The sequence below is a fragment of the Tachypleus tridentatus genome, chromosome 13 (genome assembly GCF_004210375.1).
Source record: "Tachypleus tridentatus isolate NWPU-2018 chromosome 13, ASM421037v1, whole genome shotgun sequence".
In the NCBI taxonomy this organism is placed as follows: domain Eukaryota; kingdom Metazoa; phylum Arthropoda; class Merostomata; order Xiphosura; family Limulidae; genus Tachypleus; species Tachypleus tridentatus.
In genome coordinates this window covers 254,062,987-254,086,983 of record NC_134837.1, presented here as the reverse complement: position 1 = coordinate 254,086,983, position 23,997 = coordinate 254,062,987, and the positions used below count along the sequence as shown (strand labels likewise).

Genomic DNA, 23,997 nt, shown 5'->3' with positions numbered 1-23,997 from the left:
ACTAAACATGCTCACCCTTTTAGCCGTGGGAGCGTTATAATGTGACGGTTAATCCCTCTTTTCGTTGGTAAAGAGTAGCCCCTTCTTGGCTTTCAACGCTAAAATCAGGAGTTCGATTCCCCTCGATGGACGCAGCAGACAGCTCAATGTGGCTTTGCTGTAAGAAAACACACACACACACCCTCTAATGTTACACTGGAAAATTAGGGACGGTTAGTGCAGATAGTTCTCGTGTAACATTGCACGAAATTTAAAACACACCAAACCAAATTTCGATTTTTAAATATAAAATTCAACGATATTCAACTTTAAGGATATAACTCACTTCCGAGACGTTTATATGACTTAGAGGTAGAACAACAAGTTTATTCTCTTAAGCAGCTACGTATCGTTAGAAAAAGCTTCTCTTGATATTGAACTTTAGAATTAGCAGTTAGGTGTCCATGGGCACCATGGACTTTTTATTTAGACATGTTTATAAATTACTGATGCTTATGAATTTGTGACATTGGTCACAAAAAAAATACAAAGTGAAATACCGTCAGGTAAGCATAAAATTCACTGCAAGAGGTATCTACATATTTGGTTAACTGAATTTTTACTTTTTTTTACGATAGGTGTCGTAACAGGAGAAAACAAAGTTTATTTAATATATGCATATACACAACTGGTAGCGAAAAGTATAGAAATTATTGAATTTTAAATATTGAATTATTTCTCCTTTCATTGGTTAATATTAACCAATGAATTAACTTCGTTTCTACACAATTGATACTACACTACTGAACACGATATTTAAAATTTATAAAAGTTACGGTGATTAATTAATATCTATCTCTGTTATACTAAAGTGGAGCTCGGTAATCCAACTTCAGAACTGACTGTTGAGGATAAGTCGTCTCAGTGAATGTTCATTTCTCACTCTGGTTTACATTGATTAATTTCTGTAGATCCTAAAGTTTTTTGTTTGTTTTTACTGCTTGAATATTTTTACAATCCCTGATTTGTTTGCACATTACTTTTAAAATTATTTTGATAATTTTCATGTTAAAGTAATTTATTATTAATTAATATCGAATCACTGACCATTTTTATTCTTTTTTAGCCGCGGCATATCGGCGCATTAAGCGACTCTGAGTTTTTCTCAGTTATAAACTTTTAGCTGACAGTTTTATCTCTTGACGTACTTGAGATTTAATTATAGTCACTGTTACTAAGATTTCTACTTGTTTATTTAATTAATAAATCTAAAACTTACTGGCTTTTTAACTTCATAAAGAAAATCATTTGTTCTTCGTCGAAACAACCATCAATCAATTTGTAAAAAAAAAATAATAAAAAATATTAAATTAGTACAATATAATATTACACCAGAGGGAGTCTGGTCAATAACATCGTTCACAACCCCGAACTGCAGAACATGTTTTATTTTACTTTCAATATCAGTTTGTTTGTACGTAATTAAGCACAAAACTACACAATGGACTATTTTGTGCTCTGCCCACCACGAGTCTGAAACCTGGTTTTTAGCAGTATAAGCCCGCAGACATACCGCTCTGCCATGGAGGGGGCGAGAGTAACGCAAACACTGGACACGCCCTAACCAGTGCTTGAAGATTCATATCTTTTGGTTGTACGTATTTTCATTTTCTCAGAAACTCAGTTTAAATTTATTTCGATATTTCTTACACACAAAAAATTTAGTATTTAAACTTAGACGTGAGAAACAAATGCAGCTTCTGATTCCAAACAGAAAATATCATTCAAAAATGAAGAAGTGAAGAACATTGAATCTTATGTTACGTTAAGTAAAATGGCTTTTACGATAATCTAACGGCATTGTCTTGATTGTACCAATATAGTTTTCGTATTATCTTTAACAGTCTATAAGTTGTCTGTGTGTGATTTTATGTCATGTACATACTCTGTTTTTTATGAAGAGTTGTGGCTTAACTATTTTTAGTTGTAAACGTGATATATTTAACTTTTAAATTAACACTGAATTAACTGAGTATGATAAGCAGGTTATTCGCTCCTATTGCCACCCGCTAGTACAGCGGTAAGTCTACGATTTACAACCCTAAGATCAGGGGCTCGATTCCCTTCGGTGGTCTCAGCAGATAGCCTGATGTGCCTTTGCTAAAAGATAACACACACACACGCTCCTATTATTTAAAATGAAAGTAAACCTGAAATTGGCAGGCGAGGCTAGACTGAGGACTCAATATGGAGAGGGGGTCATTTAATACATTCTTATTACGTTATATACCCCAGTTATATCTTAGTTAGCCCGAGATCTCAACATGTGACGAATAATTTAATACCTGCTTATTACATTATATATTCCAATTATATCCTACTTGCTCGAGGTGTTTATTATTACCGAATATTTGCCACTAGAGGCACAAGGTTGATCTAAGTATGACGTCACAAATTAATCTAAATATCTAGTTTTTGAAAATCCATTAGCTGGCGTAAAAACAAAAGCAGTAATTACACACTTGTAAGCCATTTGCAATTATCTGTACATTATTACCAAGTCAGAAACAAAAATACGATAAATGATAGCTAAATTTCTGATCCATTTTGTCAGGTCTCTCTCACTTTCAAAGAAGCATTTGGATTATTAAGAAAGGCAAAATATTCAAGAACACGTTGTTTTGAACGTGATATGTCACATATTTTAACTTATATATATATATATATATATCACATGGAGAACTACTAGGCCCAGCTGTCTATCGTTTTTAGGCCTGGCATGGCCTGATGGTTTAGGCGATCGACTCGTAATCCGAGGCTGTTATAAAAGTTAGGGCATCTTAGATAATGCATGGTCCGGGTTCTTTGGTCTTATCTACTTGGTAGTGTCTCCCGGTTCTCCATGCAGCCGTCCCTAATGTATCAGTGAAAACCTAAAGGAAAGTCAGCAAATCAGCACCACCCGCCACCAACTCTTGGGCTACTCTGTATCAACGAATAATGGGACTGACAGTCGCATCATAACGCTCCAACGGCTGAAAGTTCGCGAAGTTCATACTTAGTGTCAGCGTTGTCCAAGATGCAGTCGGTTTATGCAACTCGTCTCCAAGGATACTGTGTTCAAACTTAGTACCAGAGTCTGTTCATACATTTAACTATCGTGAATTTGGCATGGGTCATCAACAGACGTCAAAAACTGTAAAAGTTTCATTTATAAATTATGATATTTTCTGTCCTGGAAGACCGCCAACCTGAGAGTTAATTAGATAGTTCGTATTATAGTGATTTGTCACAAAGGATCACGTGGCAATGGCAGCCATTAAAAACAAACTAAAAGCAACATCCACGTTATGTTATCATAGATTTCCTTGAAGAAAGGTTATGATTGAGAAACAATGAAACGATATTTTTAGAAAGTTAAGTTTACTTGTGATAAACTAGTTTATCATATCATGTCATTTTTCAATGACTTAAAACTACCATTTATTTTAATAATCAAGATACGAATCGATTTTGTTTTGGAATTTCGCACAAAGCTACTCGAGGGCTATCTGTGCTAGCCGTCCCTAATTTAGCAGTGTAAGACTAGAGGGAAGGCAGCTAGTCATCACCACCCACCGCCAACTCTTGGGCTACTCTTTTACCAACGAATAGTGGGATTGACCGTCACATTATACACCCCCACGGCTGGGAGGGCGAGCATGATTAGCGCGACGCGGGCGCGAACCCGCGACCCTCGGATTACGAGTCGCATGCCTTACGCGTTTGGCCATGCCAGGCCTACGAATCGATAGAACAAGTGTTTGATGCGCTTCGTTTTTCGTGTGTAATACTAGTTGTTTGATGGTTGTTTCTGTTTGCTTAATTGTATGTGTGCTAGGTTTTGTAAGTTTGATTCTATAAGTTTAATTCTAAACGCCTATTCCATATAAATGTTTAATTTTAAAAGTCTGATTCTATATAGATGTTTCCTCTAAAAGTTTAATCTTATACAGATTTTTCATTCTAATAGTTTGATTATATGTAGATGTTTCATTCTAAAAGTCTGATTCTATATAGATATTTCATTATAATAGTTTAATTCTATATAAATGCTTCATTTTAAAAGTCTGATTCTATGTAGGTGTTGTATTCTGTAGGTGCACTTGCTTAACTAAATGTTTAATGTTATCAGTCTGTATGTTTAATTTTGTAAACAGACTAACATGATATATAATGTACTTAAATTAAGTTGTTCCTTTTTCTAATGAGACTAATAAACTTTAGGATATTATTGATATAAAAGATCAAGGCTTGATAGCAAATGTCATCTCGTTTCAGACTCTTGTGATTTTTCGATTTTTCCTGAAAAGAAACTCGTCTGTTACTATGAAGCAGGAACAAGTTTCCAACTGTCCCAGGTGGATCCTTGTCTTTGTACACATCTGTTGTATGGCTCTTCGAGCAGCAGGAATGGATTCAGTTTAAACACAGACGAACTGGGTAAGCTGGAGAAGTAGAAATCCACTAATTTTGTAAGAATATTGACATATTGATAAATTTAAATTTAGAATATTTCTACAATATTTTGAAGATGAATGTGCATAAAAAAATCAAATATATAAAGCTGTAAACATTCAGAACGTTTTTTTGAAGCATTGAGGTGAAATTTCAAATCATTCAAAGCTTTCTCTGAAATTTGAAAATATTAGAAAAACATTATGACGAAAAAACAATAACCCATAAATAGAAACACTTACCTGTTTTTTTGTGTTACAGTTTCAAGAGACGTGAAGGAATTATCTGATCTGAAGAAGATTAACCCTAAGCTTAAAATTATTCTGTCTGTTGGTGGATTTTACGATAATTCCGAAACCAATAATTCATCTTCGTCTGAGCTTGAAAGCAAAATAAAAGAATTCGTCGAAAATGTCAAAGACGTCGTGAAGAAGAACAAATTGGATGGAGTTGATTTAAATCTTTATTATGCCGATAGGAAAAAACAGGGAAACATAACTGAAGACAAGGAAAGCGTAACCCTTCTCATGAAGGTAAAGCATCTTTGTAGAAACTTACAAATAACTGACTAAAGTGAGTAGAATATAGTAAACCAACGGTGATGCTGAGAGTAGAGTAAGTGAAAAACGTTGTGTTTTTAAAGATAAAGTTGGAAAGTGTTAAATAAACTTACGCCACTTTTCCAGAGGAATGCAATCAGTTTATTATACCAAACATTGAAACCTAACACACACAGAGAGACAGTCAGCATGAATAGCTCGTGTTTCTCATTTATTTGTGACATGCAAACGAGAATCAATTAAGCTCCCAGCGATATGTGTGGTAACTAACACCGGGTTTCGTACCCATTGTGGGGAGAGCACAAAAAGCCCATTATGTAGCCTTGTGCTTCCTTCAAAATAAAAGAAACAAACCAAAAAACAACAACACAAAACTAATTAACACTAAACTTCTGAAAAATGTATTTCAGTATCTAGCAGTAATATGCAGTCAGTTATCTGACATTTACGAGATATATTCGATCAGTTACCAGACATTTACCAACAAGTAGAGGTCAGTAGTGTGCCGTCACTTCACATATAAGTATAAATACCAGACTCGCCAGAAGTCACCAGACACGTATCCATTATTTCTAATCTCAATTAAAACTTAAAAAATTACACAGTATTGGCAGAGGTGTTGTGACAGTCATAATCTTGTACACTTAAAAAAGTCAATAATTTTATTGACGAGAGATCTAAAAAATAGGACCTGTCTTGTTTTCAAATATATTCTTTAGCAGTGATAATTATTTTAGATATAAATTACGGGTTTATTTTTCGTTTTCTTTAGTCTACAACCCCACGAGGGTCTTATAGCCAATTTTAAACGAGTATATCCCTCTACATTTCAATTATATAATTAAATTAATCATTATATAATTAAATCTTTCTCATAATTTTCACTTCTAGATATAACATTCTAGAAATTCGTCTCAATATCGAGAAATGAAGACCCTCCTCATTCTTGGGAGGGATGTTAATACCAAAGCTAATCAAAACAGAGCCAATCGAAATTAGTTTTACAAAAGCTTTAACTGAATCTGTTGCTACACTCATGCAAGTTAAATTTCGTACGGCCCGGTATGGTCAGGTGGCTGAGGCGCTCGACTCGTGAACAGAGGATTGCAGGCTTGAATTCCCGTCGCACCAAACGTGTTCACCAATTCAGCAGTGGGGCGTTATAACGTGACGGTCAATAAACTATTCATTGCTAAAAAAGCAGCCCGAGAGTAGACGTTGGGTGGTGATGACTAGCGCCTTTCTTTCCAGTCTTAGACTGTTTTGCGTGAAATTCAAAACAAACAAATAAAAAAACATACCTCACTTGTTGTTTGTCTTTGAGTTAAAATAACTACTTAAAAGTTTATTATTGTGAGTGAACATAAAAAGGAATAAATAGTTTTATTGATAGAATCTTTAAAAAAAACAAACCGCAAAACAACGGACGTCACTTATACTTTATTTATGCGACGATAGGTGCCGTGTCTGTTTTTTGTTAACATAAATTCTGAAGTGATCCACCCTTCGGAGGTCAAACTTATTCAAAGAACATACTTCTCAGAACGGCCGATATGGGTATTAACACTTTTGCTGACAACGAGAGAGCAACGTTTCGACCTTCCTAGGTCATCTTCAGGTTAAGAAAGAGAGAGAGTTCGAATGCGACCGTTGACGGACACATGTCTTAGGGCTAGGGTATAAACGGGTACCAGATTGTAGGGGTCGTTGCAGGTGGATGTTAGATTATTAATTAGTGAAGATATAAAGGTGTTTCTTTATAATTGTTTGATTTTTTTTTTTAGTTGTTGTATAAGTAGGGCTTTTTTGCTTTTACGTTTGTTTATATTTGTTTCCCTGCTTAGTATCTGGGTGTTTTCTATAGTTATGTTGTGTTGTTTTTATTAGCAGTGTTCAAAAACATGTGAAGGTGACTTTTTGTGTTATTTGAATCTGGTTTCAATTTTTTTGTTTGTTTCTTCAATATAAATTCTTGGCAGTTATCACATTGTATTTTATAAATAATGTTGGTGTGGTGTTTGTCAGTGTAGTTTTTACATAGTATAGAACTCAGTTTTGTACTTGTTTTTTGAATAAATTTGGTGTTTACTGGAATGCTGTGTTTTGTTACAAGTTTTTTCCAAATGTTGGTTTTTTTTTTCACTGATGTCAGGAACATTTGGTATGCAACAGTGTAGGTTTTGTACTTTGTTGTATGTTGGGATTTATTGTTGATTGTGTTGTTTATCCAGGTGTGTGAGTATAATGTTTCCGAAGGTGTTTGGAGCAAGTGTGTTGATGTTGATGAAGTATTGTTTTATTTTGTTGATTTCATCGTTAATTTTATCTGGTGATCAAAGTTTTGTGGTTGTGTTTATTTGGTTTCTTAGTATGTTGAGTTTTTGTTTCGATTCATGTGCTGAGTCCCAGGGAGTGTATAGTCCAGTATGGGTGATTTTTTTTTGTAGATTTCTGATTTGAATTGTGTATCAGTTCTTGTGATTTTAAGGTTAAGAAATGCTATTTGGTTAGTTTTCTCCTGTTCAAATGAGTTTCTCGTCATCAGGAATTATTCAAAGAACAGCCCGGCCATGTTAGTGTTAGCCCAGCTCCTCTTGAGGACGTTTCAATAAACTGTTTGGTGTTTTAGGATTGTGACTTTTAAATATACACTTGGAATTGTACTGGAGGTCTTTACAGGCATGCATGTATATAGTTGAATGGGGTCACCGTGACCTTAGTTTCTTTGCCTATTTTTTCCCGTTATAATAGATGGAATTATGATCCTACGTCATCTTTTAATTCTAAGAAATATACCCAGTTTCATCATGGCGAATTTCTGTCTGAAAAGTTTCTTTTTCTTTAAGTCCATAGCTTTTTCTTGTCTAGCTCTAGGCCTAGCTCTAATTCTTTCAAATTATGACTTTAAAGTCTGTTGTCTAAAATGCTCCACGTGGCAGGTTTTCTCGCTTCCATATAAGGACATTATTGAAAATCCCTTTCTTCGAAATGTTTTTTTTTTTCTGGCTCTTCGTTCTTTAAAAGTCTCTCATTATGAAAAGTTGTCACATGATCCTCTAGTTTTGGATACGTTTTAGGGAACTTGTTAAGACCGGTTAGTTGTTCCGTAACGGTCCCAACTCATTTGGAGAAAAATGGGTGGCCAAAAATGATTACAATCTGTGGATGACGTATCACATTTGTTTTTAATCTATATTATCTTTTTGAAGATGAAAAAGGTCGCGATTTTCAAAACTAATTTGCAAAATGTTGCAAAGGTTCTTTAGATGGTTATTTTTATACAGTTTTGCATACAGCAAATGAAGTCTAAAAATAGTTTAAAATATGAACGCCTGAATGTTGCACGCCAGCTTCCATTTCACATCTTTTGCAAAATAACAACATTTGAAACGTATAAAAGAAAACAAAAATATACATTACTTGTTTATTTCTTCAGCAACTCAGATCAGTCCTTGAAGAAGATGACCTTTCCAAACCAATAATTCTTAGTGTAACCGTGCCCAAAAGACCCCATCTTCTGGTGAAGGGCTTCGATTTTCCACTGATTTCAAAGTAGGTCTACCTATATGTTATTATTTCAATGTAAATTGTCTATTTCTCTATTATTTACATCTGTTTCGATAATACCACGTGTTCATCATCATTTTCTGTTCCTTAGGTATGCTGATTTTATTAACCTTCCTGGATTCTACTTTGATAATCCTGAGAACCAAAACCCGAAACATCCTGGACGACTTCATGGAGTTGGAGATATGGAAAATATGGTAACTTCTATTTAACAGGTTAACAGGGTAAAGATAATACAAAGATTATTTTATTTCCAAGTAGACTAAAACTCTTGTAATTCCAGTTCCAACAACACAAAAAAAAATCAATGTTGTATTCGTGAAAATTAGAACCAAGTAAGTATGTTTAAAAATATTTAGTCTATAATGGCAGTTAGGGTTATTAGATTATTCGTTGATATATAAGTCAAGTAATAGCTATTAAAGCATCATGAATTATAATTAAATTTCATTTTAAAAAGAATATTGGGCCTAGCGTGGCCTAGGGTCTATAGTTCCCTGATTATGAATCATATAATTCAGAGTTTGTGACCCGTTGTCGAAAAAACGCCCTCCACAAAGTGGGGTCGTGTATGCGTTAAAAAAGTGACGTTGAATCCCTTTAGCTAGTTAGAATATCCCAAGAGTTGGCGGTGGGTGATGTTAACTGCCTTTCCTATAATCTATAATCTGTAAATTGAAACTTAGGAACTGCCGTGCGTAAATATCCCTTTTATAATTTAATGTGAAGTTATGACACAAAAAAACACGAAATAAAAGCATATTATGTTGAAGGACATGATATCTGTAGATACCAATCGTTGGACTTTCTTGGACAGAAAACTATCTGAACATACTAAACGTTGGACCTTTTAGAACGTAACACCATATGTAGATATTAAATGTTGAACCTTCTTAAACATAAAACTATCTGTGGATACTAAACGTTGGACTTTCTTGGACATAAAGTCATCCTTTGATACTAAACATTGGACTTTCTTGGACATAAAGTCATCCGTTGATACAAAACATTGGACTTTCTTGGACATAAAACGATCTGTACATGCTAAATGTTGTAATTATTGGACGTAACACTACCTGTACATGTAGATACTAAACGGTGGACCTTCTTGGACATAAATCTATCTGTAAATCTTTTTAGTTAAATACTAAAAGTTGAGCCTCCTTGATTTTGAGGGACACAGTTACAAACTTTAAACAAAATCGTTTGGTATCTAGTTACATTGAACAACTCTCTATCCACGAGATACTATTGATATCTTGAATTATCTAGCTGTCTATTTTACAATTGGTTATCTCATTGAGCCCAGCGTATACTATGAATATCACGTGGACATCTTCGTCACCATGACTAAGCAGAAACATTTTTCGCTTTAAGATATAATAAATACATTCTGACTCCTGATTACCAGTGCTTCAGTGGTAAATCTTTAGGCTTATAACACTAAAAATCAGGTTTCGATACCCGTAGTGGACACAGCATAGATACTTGTTGATACACAGGTCATTGTACAGCTTTGCTCTTAACAATAAGTGAACCAAAGCGTAAGTATTGTTTTCTCAGACGTTTAGAAAGCTAATGAATAAATAAATAAGACATATCAAAATAATTTTGGGTAAATCGTCAAAATATAGAAGTTGGGCAAATTAATTTACCCCACAGAATGAAACACTTGTAAAAATTTCTATTCCAAATTCAAATGTGTTCGTATATATAAAACACACACGTTTTGCAATTCCAACAAAGATTCCGTATATACTGATGGTCAAAATCTTAAGGCCAATGAACATAAAGAAAAAATATGCATTTTGCGTTGTCAGACTCAACCACTTATTTGAGTAGAGCTTCGAAAGATGAAAATAAGAAAAGGAAAAAAAAAACAAAACTTTTTTAGCATTTAATAGGGAAAATGTGAACACTATGAAATTAGCTTGAATATTAGCTGGTCAAAAGTTCAAGACCATACCAAAATAAGTCCTAAGCAGGGTAGGAAATGCCCAACAAGAGGTCTCAGTAGTGAGTTGCACGCCCGTCACTGCGAATAACTTCAAACATTCGCTTTGGCATGGTCGATATAAACGTTTGCAGAAGGCTGGCTGGAATGTTATTCCAATGGTGAAGATGGCTTCACGAAGATCATGCACTTCCCTTTTGATCATTGTTCCATGGAAGGAGAAAGCATTCCAGATTATGATGGAACCTCCTCCACTGTGTTGTGTAGAAAATGCCTCCGGTGGGATATCCTTATCGTGCCAGTAACGTTGGAAACCATCTGGACCATCCAGGTTAAATTATTTCTCATCAGAGAACAAACCTTCTTCCACTTTTCTACGTTTCATGTTCGGTGCTTCTCAGCAAAGTTTAATCAAGCTGTTTCGTGGTATGGAAGGAGGCGTGGCCCTTGAAGGCGTTTACGTTTTTTAAAGCCTTTTTCTTGTAGATACTATCTTATTGTTCTTTTGAGCTGCATTCTGCGTCCGTAAGGGCCTTAATCTGGTTCGACGATCGGCTGGTGTCTTGTTGGGCAACCCGTCGAATCCTCCTGCTCAACGCAGGTGAAATTTTCTTGGGCCGACCACTTGAAATTCTCGTTCCATATCCCTCAGGATCTTTTAAGAAATTTACAACAGCAGTTTTACTATGCCCAATCTCACCAGCGATGGCACGTTGAGAGAGACCTTGCTTTTGCAGTTCGACAATTCTGCCAAACTTGACAAACTTTGTCAACTTTTTAGCCTTTGCCACGTTTTTACCCAATGTAACACAGGAGATATCAGTGGGAGATGTTGACAACACTAATGCTTGAACACAAATGACTAAATTTCGTTACGTGTTTACCTATTAACGCTTCGTTTCAGTACGGTCTTGAACTTTTTACCAGCTGGTATCTCGGCTAATTTCATAGTGTTCACATTTTCCCTATTAACTGCTAAAAAGTTTTTTATTTTTATTTTCCATTTTCTTGTTTTCATCTTTCGAAGTTCTACTCAAATAAGTGGTTGAGTCTAACAACGTAAAATGCATATTTTTTTTCTTTATGTACATTGGCCTTAAAATAAATTAAAATATATTTAAATTTTAAAAGGTCTAAAATTTGTATAATATAAAATCTTACTATTCAAGCAAGCAAAAATTGTCCGTCTTACCTACTAGAGTTTTTTTTTGCAGTGCTCGCAGGTAAAATGAGGTGCCCAAGATTTGTCTTTATCCCCGTCAGGCATGTCGAAATATGCCTTGTAGGCTTCACACATTTTAACAGTTGCTGTCACAGAGTATATTTTTGCTCTTGTCTTGATAAATTGGCCACATACATAGTAGAATACGTCTGGAGAATGCTTGCAGCTTCTTGATGCCATCTCTGATAAAATCAGATAGGTCTATGTGTTCACTTAGGCAGCTAGAACTAAACTGAAGTGGTGAGTGGTGAGCCCCTATATATATATTACTATGAAAAGTTCTAGAAAATTCTAAAGGCTCTTGAAAATTCTTGTAAGTTCGAGAAAATTCTCTATTAGCTACTCAGCACTGAATCTACCTGGAATGTTGTGGAAAATGGGTAAATTTGAACATTTACTTTAGGCATAAGCAATTGGAAAATAACACTTTCTGCTCAGGAACAAGAAAAAGTAAAAATTGTGTTACATAATGTAACCCACCTTTTAAACTTTCAATAACTGTAATTATAATTATGTTTGAGGGTGTTAGTTTAATATGTACTTTACACAAACCACAGGCTAGAAAGATGTCATGGTTAATTAACCAGTATCTATTTCACTAATTGTAATTATAAGTACGTTTAAACTGTGTTAGGTTTGTTACGTATTGTGCACATGTATTTGTGAATGACAACTTGCGTTATAAATGGTTGCAAGCTTAAGCCTTTTTATACCAGCTTAACGTAGCATCAGCTTTAACTTACCTGCGAAACAAAATAAATCGAAAGTAATTATGAATCAGAATATATTGTATAGGAACTGTGTACGCTATACGTTGGTTAAAACTTTGTAGCTGTTTTGAGGTAAATACTTTTGTTCTCTCGAATAAACATTACGATCATTAAGTTGCTAAAAAACAACCAGATGTATTATGGAAAAGTGCCTACTATTATTCAGTTCCTAACTTACAAGTCAGTTTCACAATAAATAGATTACTTATTACGGTAAAATTATCATGATGTAATATTCTTATTTTTAGGGTGCAGTGTATAGCACACAAATGATGGTATTGTTAGTGCTAACAGTTATTACGGTAAAAATGCCATGAAGTACCATACGTATCCATACGAAACTGGGGATAACATACAAATGATAGTGTTAATATTTATGTTCTTTCAAACCAAAACAATTGTTTCTATTGTTCAAAACGATTGTTTCTATTTGTTATTCAGGATTCTCTCGTTGATCTCCTATTGTCTTTGGGTGTTCCAAGAGAACAGATTGTAGTTGGTATCCCCACATTTGGAGTGGCTTACAAGACCTCACACTCGAGTGAAGTGGCCGAAGAACAGATTGTTGAAGACACAAGCAAGCTTTTATCTCATGCCGAGGTGTGATTACTATTATTATTTGTCTGACTGTAATACTCTGTTTCTGGAATATTTTGTGCTGGAACACTTCAGGAAATATAGTATTCGAGTAATTGATTTCTTCAGGAATAAATGTCTTATACGTAATTTAAAAAAGGGCCAAATATTTTATTACAAAGACGTATGCGTAATTATGTGTATGTTTGATTATCGTTTATTTCTGATAACCAAACCAAAAGACAAAGTTTTTATTGCGTGGAAGTTAGCACAACTTAGACATTAATATATGTTTATATGCGTCAAAAAAAAAAAAAAGGGCTAGACGCTGGAAATAAAAATCTAGAAAATTAATTAATCACATAATTGTTGCAATAAAAACGGTTTTTGATGGTATGATTTTTTTTTTGTTTCAGGTATGCCAATTTAAAAATGCGGGAAATTGGTCCGTATTGAGAGAAACTGACCAAACTGCACCGTACACATACAATGGAGAAACATGGGTTGGGTTTGATGACGAAATCAGCGCCAGGCTTAAGGTGAGAAGACACTCTTAGCTTAGTTCATTTGAATTAACTTTCAGAATGTACGCAATAAGTAAGTTCAGTGATTCGCTGTTAGGTTCGATTTATGCAAATACCTAAAAGACGTGCCTCTCTTTGATACACATGTTGCAGAGTCACCTTTTAAAAGACACACAAACTCTCTGTTGGGAAAAAAACTCGGTGAAAATATCAGAACTAGGGCTTGAAAGTTATATTATAATTTTAAGTACTATAAAAGTGTAATGCCCCTTAAATGTTAATGTATTGTCGGGCAAATACCAAATTTTAATAGCATAGATGGCCCGGCATAGCCTAGTGGCTTAAGGCGTTCGACTCGTAATCTGAGGATCGTGGGTTCGAATCCCTGTCCCACCACACATGCTCGCCCTTTTAGCTCTGGAGACGTTATAATGTGACTGTCAATCCCACTATTTGTTGGTAAAAGAGTAGCTCAAGAGTTGGCGGTGGAAGGTGTTGGCTATCTGCCTTCCCTCTAGTCTTACACTACTAAATTAGGGACGGTTAGCGCAGATAGCTCTCGTGTAGCTTTGCGCGAAATTCAAAAACAAAACATACTTCCATTTTTATTAGTTAGAAAGAAGAAACTTGGCTACGTTAAAGAAACTTGAGATTACAGATGCTCAGTTTTAAATAAATGACTCAAACAAGTGTTCAAAATTGTATTTATATTCTTTCAGGCCAAATATGTCCTTTTACGGAAGCTTGGAGGTGTTATAATGTGGCCCATAAATGATGATGATTATAAAGGAGTTTGTGGTAATGACGACTTTCCACTGGTTCGAAGTGTGAGAAAAGTGTTCACAGACACAGTTAAGACTGAACATCCAAAGTCCGTTGACGAGTTTGAGGCGTATCTAGAAGGTGCTGAATCCAGGATCGTGAACGTTGTGGACAGGTACGGATACGTGGGACGAGTAGAAAGTAATTCTGAAACATTTGAGAAAATGTTGTGCACGCGACAAGGCTATTATCGTCACCCTGACGACTGCACTCGATTTTATCGTTGCGTGAAATTCGACCAATACAGTGACGACTACACAATTTTCCAGTATGACTGTCCTAATGGCCTTGTATTTGACGAGAGATACGAAGTTTGCAACTGGCCTTCCTGGTCTCCACCGTGTGAAGGTTCTGGTGAAATCTTACCAGTTCCAAGGAATACATTCGTCTGTCCTGGCATTGGCTACTTTCAAGATCCAGAAAACTGCAGATGGTTTTACTACTGTTCTGACTTCTGGGGTAAGGGAATACTTCAAGCGTTTGAATTTAAGTGCCCTTTTAATCTAGCTTTCGATCAAGAAAAACTCATTTGCAACTGGCGTTGGTTGGTCCCAGGCTGTGGCGGCTTGTACGGATTAACTGGACCACGCTTCGAAAGTTACGACAACGAAGCAAATATTATAAATGATCAAAGATATAGAATATCTCGACCAAGTCATCCAAGTAATATACATATAAAAAATAAACCCGTATATAAATTGCAAGCAGGTCTTGCTGAAACTCCTCCTAATGAGGATATTAATGTTTTTGTAAAATTTCCCGAAAGTTCTGTGATAGATAACCCTAGTCTTCCAGGACCAGCTAAAGGTGTAGTATATGGAGGTCCAGTTAGTAGCGTGGAAATATTTGATCACAGCATTGGCAAACCTTTAAATCCTGCCAAAGATGTGCAGTTTAATGTTAAACATATTCATGGCGATATATCAAATCTTGCTGGACGTGGAGCTGAAGGTCAGCCTGATCCTGAAAACGATATAGGGTATGGTGGTACATTTGTTCCTGGAGGTATAGTAGGTTCCGTTGTTGATGAGAAACATGGTAGTGGACATGTTCCTAAAGGTATAGTAGGTTCTGGTGTTGATGAGAGATACGGTAGCAGACAGGTTCCTGGGGGTATAGTAGGTTCTGTCGTTGATGAGAGATATGGTGGTGGACAGGTTCCTGGAGGTATAGTAGGTTCTGTTGTTGATGAGAAATACGGTAGTAGACAGGTTCCTGGAGGTATAGTAGGTTCTGTTGTTGATGTGAAATATGGTAATGGAAAGGTTCCTGGAGGTATAGTAGGTTCTGTTTCTCATGAGAAGTATGGTAGTGGACGGGTTCTTGGAGGTATAGTAGGTTCTGTTGTTAATGAGAGATACGGTAGTAGACATGTTCCTGGAGGTATAGTAGGTTCTGGTGTTGATGAGAGATACGGTAGTAGACAGGTTCCTGGGGGTATAGTAGGTTCTGTTGTTGATGAGAGATACGGTAGTAGACAGGTTCCTGGGGGTATAGTAGGTTCTGTTGTTGATGAGAGATACGGTAGTGGACAGGTTCCTGATGGTATAGTAGGTTCTGTTGTTGATGAGAGATACGGTAGTAGACAGGTTCCTGGGGGTATAGTAGGTTCTGTTGTTGATGAGAGATACGGTAGTAGACAGGTTCCTGGAGGTATAGTAGGTTCTGTTGTTGATGAGAGATACGGTAGTAGACAGGTTCCTGGAGGTATAGTAGGTTCTGTTGTTGATGAGAAATATGGTAATGGAAAGGTTCCTGGAGGTATAGTAGGTTCTGTTTCTGATGAGAAGTATGGTAGTGGACGGGTTCTTGGAGGTATAGTAGGTTCTGTTGTTGATGAGAGATACGGTAGTAGACAGGTCCCTGGAGGTATAGTAGGTTCTGTTGTTGATGAGAAATATGGTAGTGGACAGGTTCCTGATGGTATAGTAGGTACTGTCGTTGATGAGAGATATGGTGGTGGACAGGTTCCTGGAGGTATAGTAGGTTCTGTTGTTGATGAGAGATACGGTAGTAAACAGGTTCCGGGAGGTATAGTAGGTTCTGCTGTTGATGTGAAATATGATAATAGACATGTTCCTGGAGGTATAGTAGGTTCTGTTGCTGATAAGACTTATGGTGATGGACAGGTTCTTGGAGGTATAATAGGTTCTGTTGTTGATGAGAGATATGATAGCAGACAGGTTCCTGGAGGTATAGTAGGTTCTGTTGCTGATGAGAAACATGATAGTAGACAGGTTTCTGGAGGTTTTTTACATCTCCCAGAGGTTAACAGACACGCTAGCAAACATGATCCCACAGGTTCTTTAGGTCCAGATAGTGTTGCAGTATATGGTAATATTGGAGGTTTACCAGATCCTGAAAGTGGTGTTGGGTATGACAGCAGATATGGAGTCAAAGGTTTTAAAGATGTATCAAGTCTAGATGAAAGTGTACGTTTTGGTAGGGGCAGCGGTTTCAAAGACTCATCAGGTCTGGATGGAAGTATAGATGATAGTGGAAGTCGCGGTTTTGGAGGTCATTCAGGTCCAAATGTTGTTATAAGATATAACAACAGGCATAGTATTGGTGGTGTTTCAGGTTTTTCTGAAGTTGATGAAGATGGTAATAAAAGTGATCTCGGAGATATTTCCGGTCCTGTTAACGTTGTTAAATATGGTAGTGTAATTGATTCTGAAGCTTTATCAGGTCCTACCAGTGATGTTGGATATAGTGGTTCAAGAAGCCCTACAGTTCCTGGTAGTGTCATAAGTTATGATAATAGAGGTATACTTAGAGACCTGCCAGATGCAAATGGTGATGTGGGACACGGAGGTAAACATCATTATCAAATTCCATTAAATCCTGTTACCGCTATAAAACACCCTGAAGGTTATGCTCCTGCAGATCATTCAAGGTTTCCCAAAATTGCAATTAACGAGGGTGTAAGTGGTCCTGGAGATATACCAAATATTTTAAGTGGTATAGGAGGCCCAACTGGTGTAATTGAACTTACAAGGTATGATGAGAGACCTGCTTTAGGGAATCTTCCTGGTCGCGTTGAAGAGGTAAGACATAGTGATAAATTAGACGAGGTACCTGAGGATGTTGTTCACAGTGAAAAAGGACGCTTATACAGTAGGGTACCAGTTCAGCAGAAGTTTGTAGGTTCTTTGGAGCAATCACCACCAACCAAAGTTCTTCTTTCAACGAAACCACTGGACATTCCTCAACCATATATTACAGAAGAAGAACCAGTTGTTCCAGAAAATAAAGATTTTGCTGCTTTAGTTGGTCCAAGAGGTAAACTCAATCAACATGAAGTTCAGCCCGGTCCTCTACCTTCACCAAAGCAAGTTTCTTATTTTTTCCGGGATACAACGAAAGAAAAACACCCTCCTAGCCAACCAGCACCCCTGTCTCCATTGGTTATTTTGGAGAGACCAGCTGCATACAACAGAATACCACATTCTGATAAGAAATCTTTGGATAATCCTCCTATTACTATTACATCTTTCAAAACATCGAAGCCACAAACTGTATTAGGTATTGAAGAACCGATACAGATTCATGCAACACCTAATGTTTTTACAGAAGCTGAACGAAATAAGCATAAAGAAGATTGTTCGTGTGCATCAGATGACATAAGCATTTCAGGACCAAATAGTCAACCAGTCGTTCAGAATAGGACTCATCATGAAGGTTATTGGATTCCATCTTTAAATCCGGCTATTGCGTATGAAAAAGACTATATTTTCGTAAGACCTTTTACATATGGAATTGGTGTGCCAGTTGAACAGTCATATAGACAAATACCTCCTACAGAGGCTTATAGTTATTTCAAGCTTGGACAAGAGCATGGCTTTAAATACTCTAAATTCCCTACTCCACCGTCTGAAGTTAAATACCATGATCAGATATTATCTAACATTCCAGGACCGCCTATACAAAAAACATATATTCCTGCAAGTCGTCCAGAACCTGAAAGACTTCTCCCACCTACACAAAAACTGAGCTATTTCTCAGTTCAGCCAGAACCACAGCCTCCATATCTTCAGCCGCTTAAGCAAGAATATAACAAAAAAGAACCTGTTTATAAACCAGGCTTACCTCAGAGAAATGCCAATCAACCAGGTCCTCCTACAAAATTTCAAAGTTATTTTTCAATTTCCCCTGGTCCTCAAGAAGATCCAGCTCCTCCTAAGACTTTTACACAGACATCAGCAATTTATTCTCCCCAAACTCCTGAAATAGAATTGCCTGTAAAAGATACAAATGATCCCGCTTTTCATGAAATAGAACAAGATTATTACAATGCTCCACCTTCTCAAGGAATTAAGACTTCAACAATTCCCGTTACTCAGAAACACCGTAGCTTCGATCAAGAAAGAATACAACTAAATTCCCCAGCAAAGGTTGAAAGTTATTTCTCGTTTCAACTCGGTTCTCCTAAACCGGAGGTTTCCCCTCCTATTCAGGAACATATTGTTGAACAACCTTATGAAATAGATACACCCATTGAAAAACCAAAGAAGCTTAACCCTCCTTTCAAAGATCAAAGATATGTTTCTGTTCACCCTGGCTCTCCTAAATCAGAGGTTTTCCCTCCTATACAGGAACTTATTATTGAACAACCTTATGAACCAGATGTGCCCATTGAAAGACCAGGAAAACTTATTCCTCCTTTCAAAGACGAAAGGTATTCTTATGTTCAATCTGATTCTCCTAAACCAGAGGCTTTTCCTCATAGTCAGGAGTATACTGTTGATAAACCTTATGAAACAGATAAGCCCATTGAAAAAACAAAGAATATTTCTCCTCCTTTGAAAGATCAAAGGTACTTTTCTGTTCAGTCTGGTTCTCCTAAACCTGAGGCTTTTCCTCCTGTTCAGGAACATATTGTTAAAGAACCTCTTGAAATAGATATACCTATTGAAAAACCAAGAAATCTTTCTCCTCCTTTGAATGATCAAAGGTATTTTTCTTTTCAACCTGGCTCTCCTAAGCCTGTGGATTTCTCTCTTATTCAGGACCATATTGTTGAACAACCTTATGAAACAGATATACCCATTGAAAAACCAAAGAAGCTTACACCTCCTTTGAATGATCAAAGATATTTTTCTGTTCAACATGGTTCTTCTAAGCCTGGGGCTTTCCCTCCTGTTCAAGAACATATTGTTGAACAAATTTATGAAACAGATGAGCCCATTGAAAAACCTAGGAAGCTTTTTCCTCCTTTGAAAGATCAAAGGTACTTTTCTGTTGAACCTGGTTCTCCTAAACAGGAGGCTTTTGCTCCTATTCAGGAACATATTGCTCAACAACCTTATGAAATAGATGTACCCATTGAAAAACCAAAGAAAATAACTTCTCATTTGAAAGATCAAAGATATTTTTCGATTCAAACCGATCTTAAACAACCAATTGTTCCACCTCTTAAAGAACAAAGTTTTGATGAACCATTAGATTATGAAATTGAGGAACCCGTTGATATTTCTAGAACCTCTCAAGGATATTTCTCAGCTCAGCCCGTTCTTAGACAACCCAAGATTCCACCACCGTCTTCTGTAACTTCTCCTGAAGAACATTTAATTGATCAACCTATAGGATTTGAAATAGGAGTTTCTAATCAAGAACCAAAAAGTCCTGTTCCTCTTGTAAATGTACAGAGATTTTCTTCTGCTCAGCCTGTCCCTAAACAGCCTGAGTTTTTACCACCACCTTCCTTACCACTTGGTGACAAAGGTGTTGTTGATCAACCATTAACCTATGAAGTAGAGATTCCCAAAGAAGAAGGCAGGAAACATGTTCCTCCTAACAATGCCAACGAATATATTTCTGTTCAACCTATTTCTAAAAAATATAAGTTACAATCGCCTTCTCTTCCATATCACGTTGAAGAACAGTATGTTGACCAACCATTATCTTATGAATTAGAAAGGTCAAAAGAAGGGCTCAAAAGCACTGCTCCCCCTGTAAAATTTGATAGTTATTTCTCTCTTGGAACACCTCTCAAACAATCAGAAATTTCTAAAAAAGATTTTACAGAAGCACGTGTCTCCCAGTATCCTCTTTATCGAAATGAATCAAACCAAGGAATAGACCTCTCTCAAGTATCTCCACCTGTACAAGGTAATGTATTTGTATATAATGACAAAGACAAAGCTCCTCTTCCAGAAGTTCCAAATGTCAGCAAACCCTCTTTAGTTCCAGAAATACCACAAATACCTAAATATGTAAACGATGATACTCCTTTCCAAAGAAATGTTCCAACTCTTTCTGATGTTACCTTCAGAACAAATAAACATGAATATAAAACACAAAAAGAAATAGATGTTCTTGTTCCTCCCCCTGAAACAGCAAACGTTCACTCTTCTCTAGTATTTGGGCAGCGACTAACGCCTGTTGAACCAAAATATATTTCGTCTCCTGGTGCAGTGGCTGTTGAGCCAAAATACGTTTCTTCTCCTGAAGCAGTGGCTGTACCTCCTGCAGAAGTGGAAAAATTGTCAGTAGATGTTGAATACACAAAATTACCCAAATATTATCAAAACCAACAAAATTTGGATAAACCAAAATTAGAAGATAAAGAGGCACAATTTAAATTCGACTATACCCCTACTCATATCTTACCACCAGCTCCTCCTGCTGAGGTTCCTCTTTCACCTCTCTCTAAAGACATCACTGGGTACAAGTATATTCCAGGTCAAGAGGGAATAATTGAATCAAAAGCAAAGATTCCAAGTACACGACCAGAAAAAGAGTTCGTTGGCTTTGGATTTGGCAGAAGAATCCCTGATGAAGAACTAAGAATTGTCGATGTAGAACAACCGGTAAAAGCTATTCCTCCAGTATTGCCATTGGTTAACACACCTGAAGAACAGTTTAGCAACCAACCAAACAGTGACGCTATTCCGTTTGATTACAACAGTTATTCAGTGTCCAAGAAACCAACATCAGGTACAACCTTGGGAGCCTATAAAGGTGGCGTAGAAGATCAGGAACTTTCAAATGTCTTTATTGAGAAAACTGATGGAATATCTGGCGATCAAGTAGATAAAGGAATTATTGATTATGGAGGTGAGGTTTTAGAAAAAGATATTCTAGAGCATCCAGCTGATCCAGGCCAGTTAGATGATCCAGGCCAGTACCAAGATGTGATTATAGAACTTGAAGAGGAGCCCGAACGTCCATTACCATTATCCAAAAGTCTGCAGAAAACTGATGTTAGTGATAAAGATCTCGAAAAGGGATTGTTTAATAAGATCGAACAATTCACTGTGGAAGACGATGCGAAGGACAAAGAAACTATTCCTGATATAGCTTGTTCCAGAGCGGGTCTTTTCCGCCATCCAGAAGATTGCAGTAAATTCTATGAATGCTACTGGGATGAAACCATCAATAAATTTACCCTTCATATTTTCGAATGTCCAGTCAAGCTTGTATATGATGATAGAATTTTGGGATGTAATTCAGCATCTTGGGGACCTCCCTGTCTTAAAAAGAAAAAAAATGACATTTCAGGTTGACAAACCACACGTGTGTTAAAATTATTGTGTTTCATGTTGCAGAAATAAGAACATCGAGAAAACATGTGAAATTTAATAATTTATTACTCGCGTGGTCTGTGGATTGGAAAATGTTACAAGTTTTGTAAGGAAGATGTACATATATGAATACACATATGTTATATACATGCATATATTGATCTCATTAAGGGATGTACTACTTTACTCTGTTTTGGCGCTTGTAAGGAAACTGGTCTATGCTTACAATTAGTCGAATTTTTACTATAATGGAAAAGGGAAAAAAAAGGCTTAACCCTATCAGTAGCAAAGTTATTTATAAATACAGTACTTCGTTTTATGTTTTTAACTTTTCTTTATCTTAGTGCTTCAGTTTTATTTTCTGTTTATTTAGTATAATGGATATGTTATTGCTTTGGTGTAAAAGGTGTTTTGTTAATTGTATTAACTACAAAACAATATAAAGATATAAAAAAACGATGTTCCTGAGATTTGCTTAAAATTATTATGAACCACGAACCCTGAAACAAACATAGGTGCACGTTTAAAAAAAGGTTTCTGATTACAATGATTTATCTTAATAGTGCATTTGTAATTGCAGATTTTGTATTATGCAATATTAATTTGTCCAAAATAAAACAAAACATGGGACTATTCAACCATTTTAGTTGTCATAACAGTTAACCCTAACAAAAATAGAAAATACGTGAATGAACAATTATATCACATATCAGTAGTCAGGCCGGGCATGGTCAGATGGTTAAGGTGCTTCACTCGTAATCTGAGGATCGCAGGCTTAAACCTCCGTCACACCAAACATGCGTGCTCTTTCAGCCGTGCGATCGCTATAATGCGACTGTCAACCCCACTATTCATTGGCAAAAGAGTAGCCCAAAAGTTGGTGGTGGATGGTGATGACAAGCTGCCTTCCCCTAGCCTCACACTGCTATATTAGGGATGGCTAACATAGTTAGCTCTGATGTAGCTTTGCGCAAAATTCAAAACAAACAAATAAAACCAATAGTCACCATTTTTGGTGTTCTTTTTGTGTAAAATGAAGAGTACTGAATGTTATTTCAAGATGTAGATTATGGTAGATCATGAATGTTGTCTCTGATAGTATGACACTACTAGGTACATGTGTTAACATCCTACGTTAATCTATTCTGAGAGAGTTTTTTTACGGTCATGTTATTTCATTCTTTCTCTTGTATGGCACAGAATTTTTTAGAAATCAATGATTTGTCCTGACTGTAAACTTACTGTTTCAGTCCAGTGTCTATACGTATAATGTAGATTTAACTAGCATGTATATGTGTCAGTAAATTTCGTATTTAAATCAAGGTAAATCTTACAATTTCTTTCCAAATTCTCTACAATAATTTTACATACATTTATTTAGGAAATTCATCTGTGTCAAATAATTGCTAGAAAGTAGAAGGGTTTATTATATATAAAGAGGATTTCTCAAGTAATGGGTGCCTGTTTTATGCCTAACGCACAATAGTTGAACTATTAAAAACATTAAATATATCAAAACTTTGAAAAACTTATATATCTGGATGGAATTACAGGTTTGATATTTGCTTTTTAATCTTAGCTACAAAATTGAAAGGGCGAGCATGTTATTTGTTGTGAATTTTGCGCAAAGCTGCACGAGGGTTATCTGCGCTAGTCGTCTCTAATTTAGCAACGTAAGACTAGAGGAAAGGCAAGCCATGATCACCCACCGCCAATACTTGAATCACTATTTTACTAAAGATTGACCGTCACATTATAACGCCTACACGGCTGAAATGGCGAGCATGTTTGGTGCAACCTGGATTCGAACCCGCGACGCTCGGATTACGAGCCGAACGCCTTAACACACTTTAAGAAGATATTATCCTAAAACAAAAAGAATTCATTCTAAAGTAGAGTAAACGTAATAAAATTTCACGTGCTTTTATTACTAATAATAGTGTAGCGAAAACCAGCGAAAAAAGTCTCAAAATAGTTATAAATTTAATTTTTTTTTACCC

At 36.2% G+C, this 23,997-nt stretch overlaps 1 protein-coding gene across 4 annotated transcripts in view; it reads left to right on the top strand.

Annotated features, from left to right (window-relative positions):
- LOC143237081 (uncharacterized) overlaps positions 1-23,297 on the top strand; it is a 115,510-nt gene extending 92,213 nt beyond the window's left edge. For all 4 annotated transcript variants that reach the window (XM_076475935.1, XM_076475932.1, XM_076475933.1 and 1 more), the window contains 7 exons: positions 4,300-4,461; positions 4,738-5,009; positions 8,473-8,588; positions 8,695-8,800; positions 12,991-13,149; positions 13,542-13,664; positions 14,369-23,297. In XM_076475935.1, the coding sequence (XP_076332050.1) occupies positions 4,300-4,461; positions 4,738-5,009; positions 8,473-8,588; positions 8,695-8,800; positions 12,991-13,149; positions 13,542-13,664; positions 14,369-21,979 (8,549 nt within the window). In that variant the 3' untranslated portion in view covers positions 21,980-23,297. The remainder of the gene's footprint in view (positions 1-4,299; positions 4,462-4,737; positions 5,010-8,472; positions 8,589-8,694; positions 8,801-12,990; positions 13,150-13,541; positions 13,665-14,368) is intronic.
- Positions 23,298-23,997: the final 700 nt, after the last annotated feature.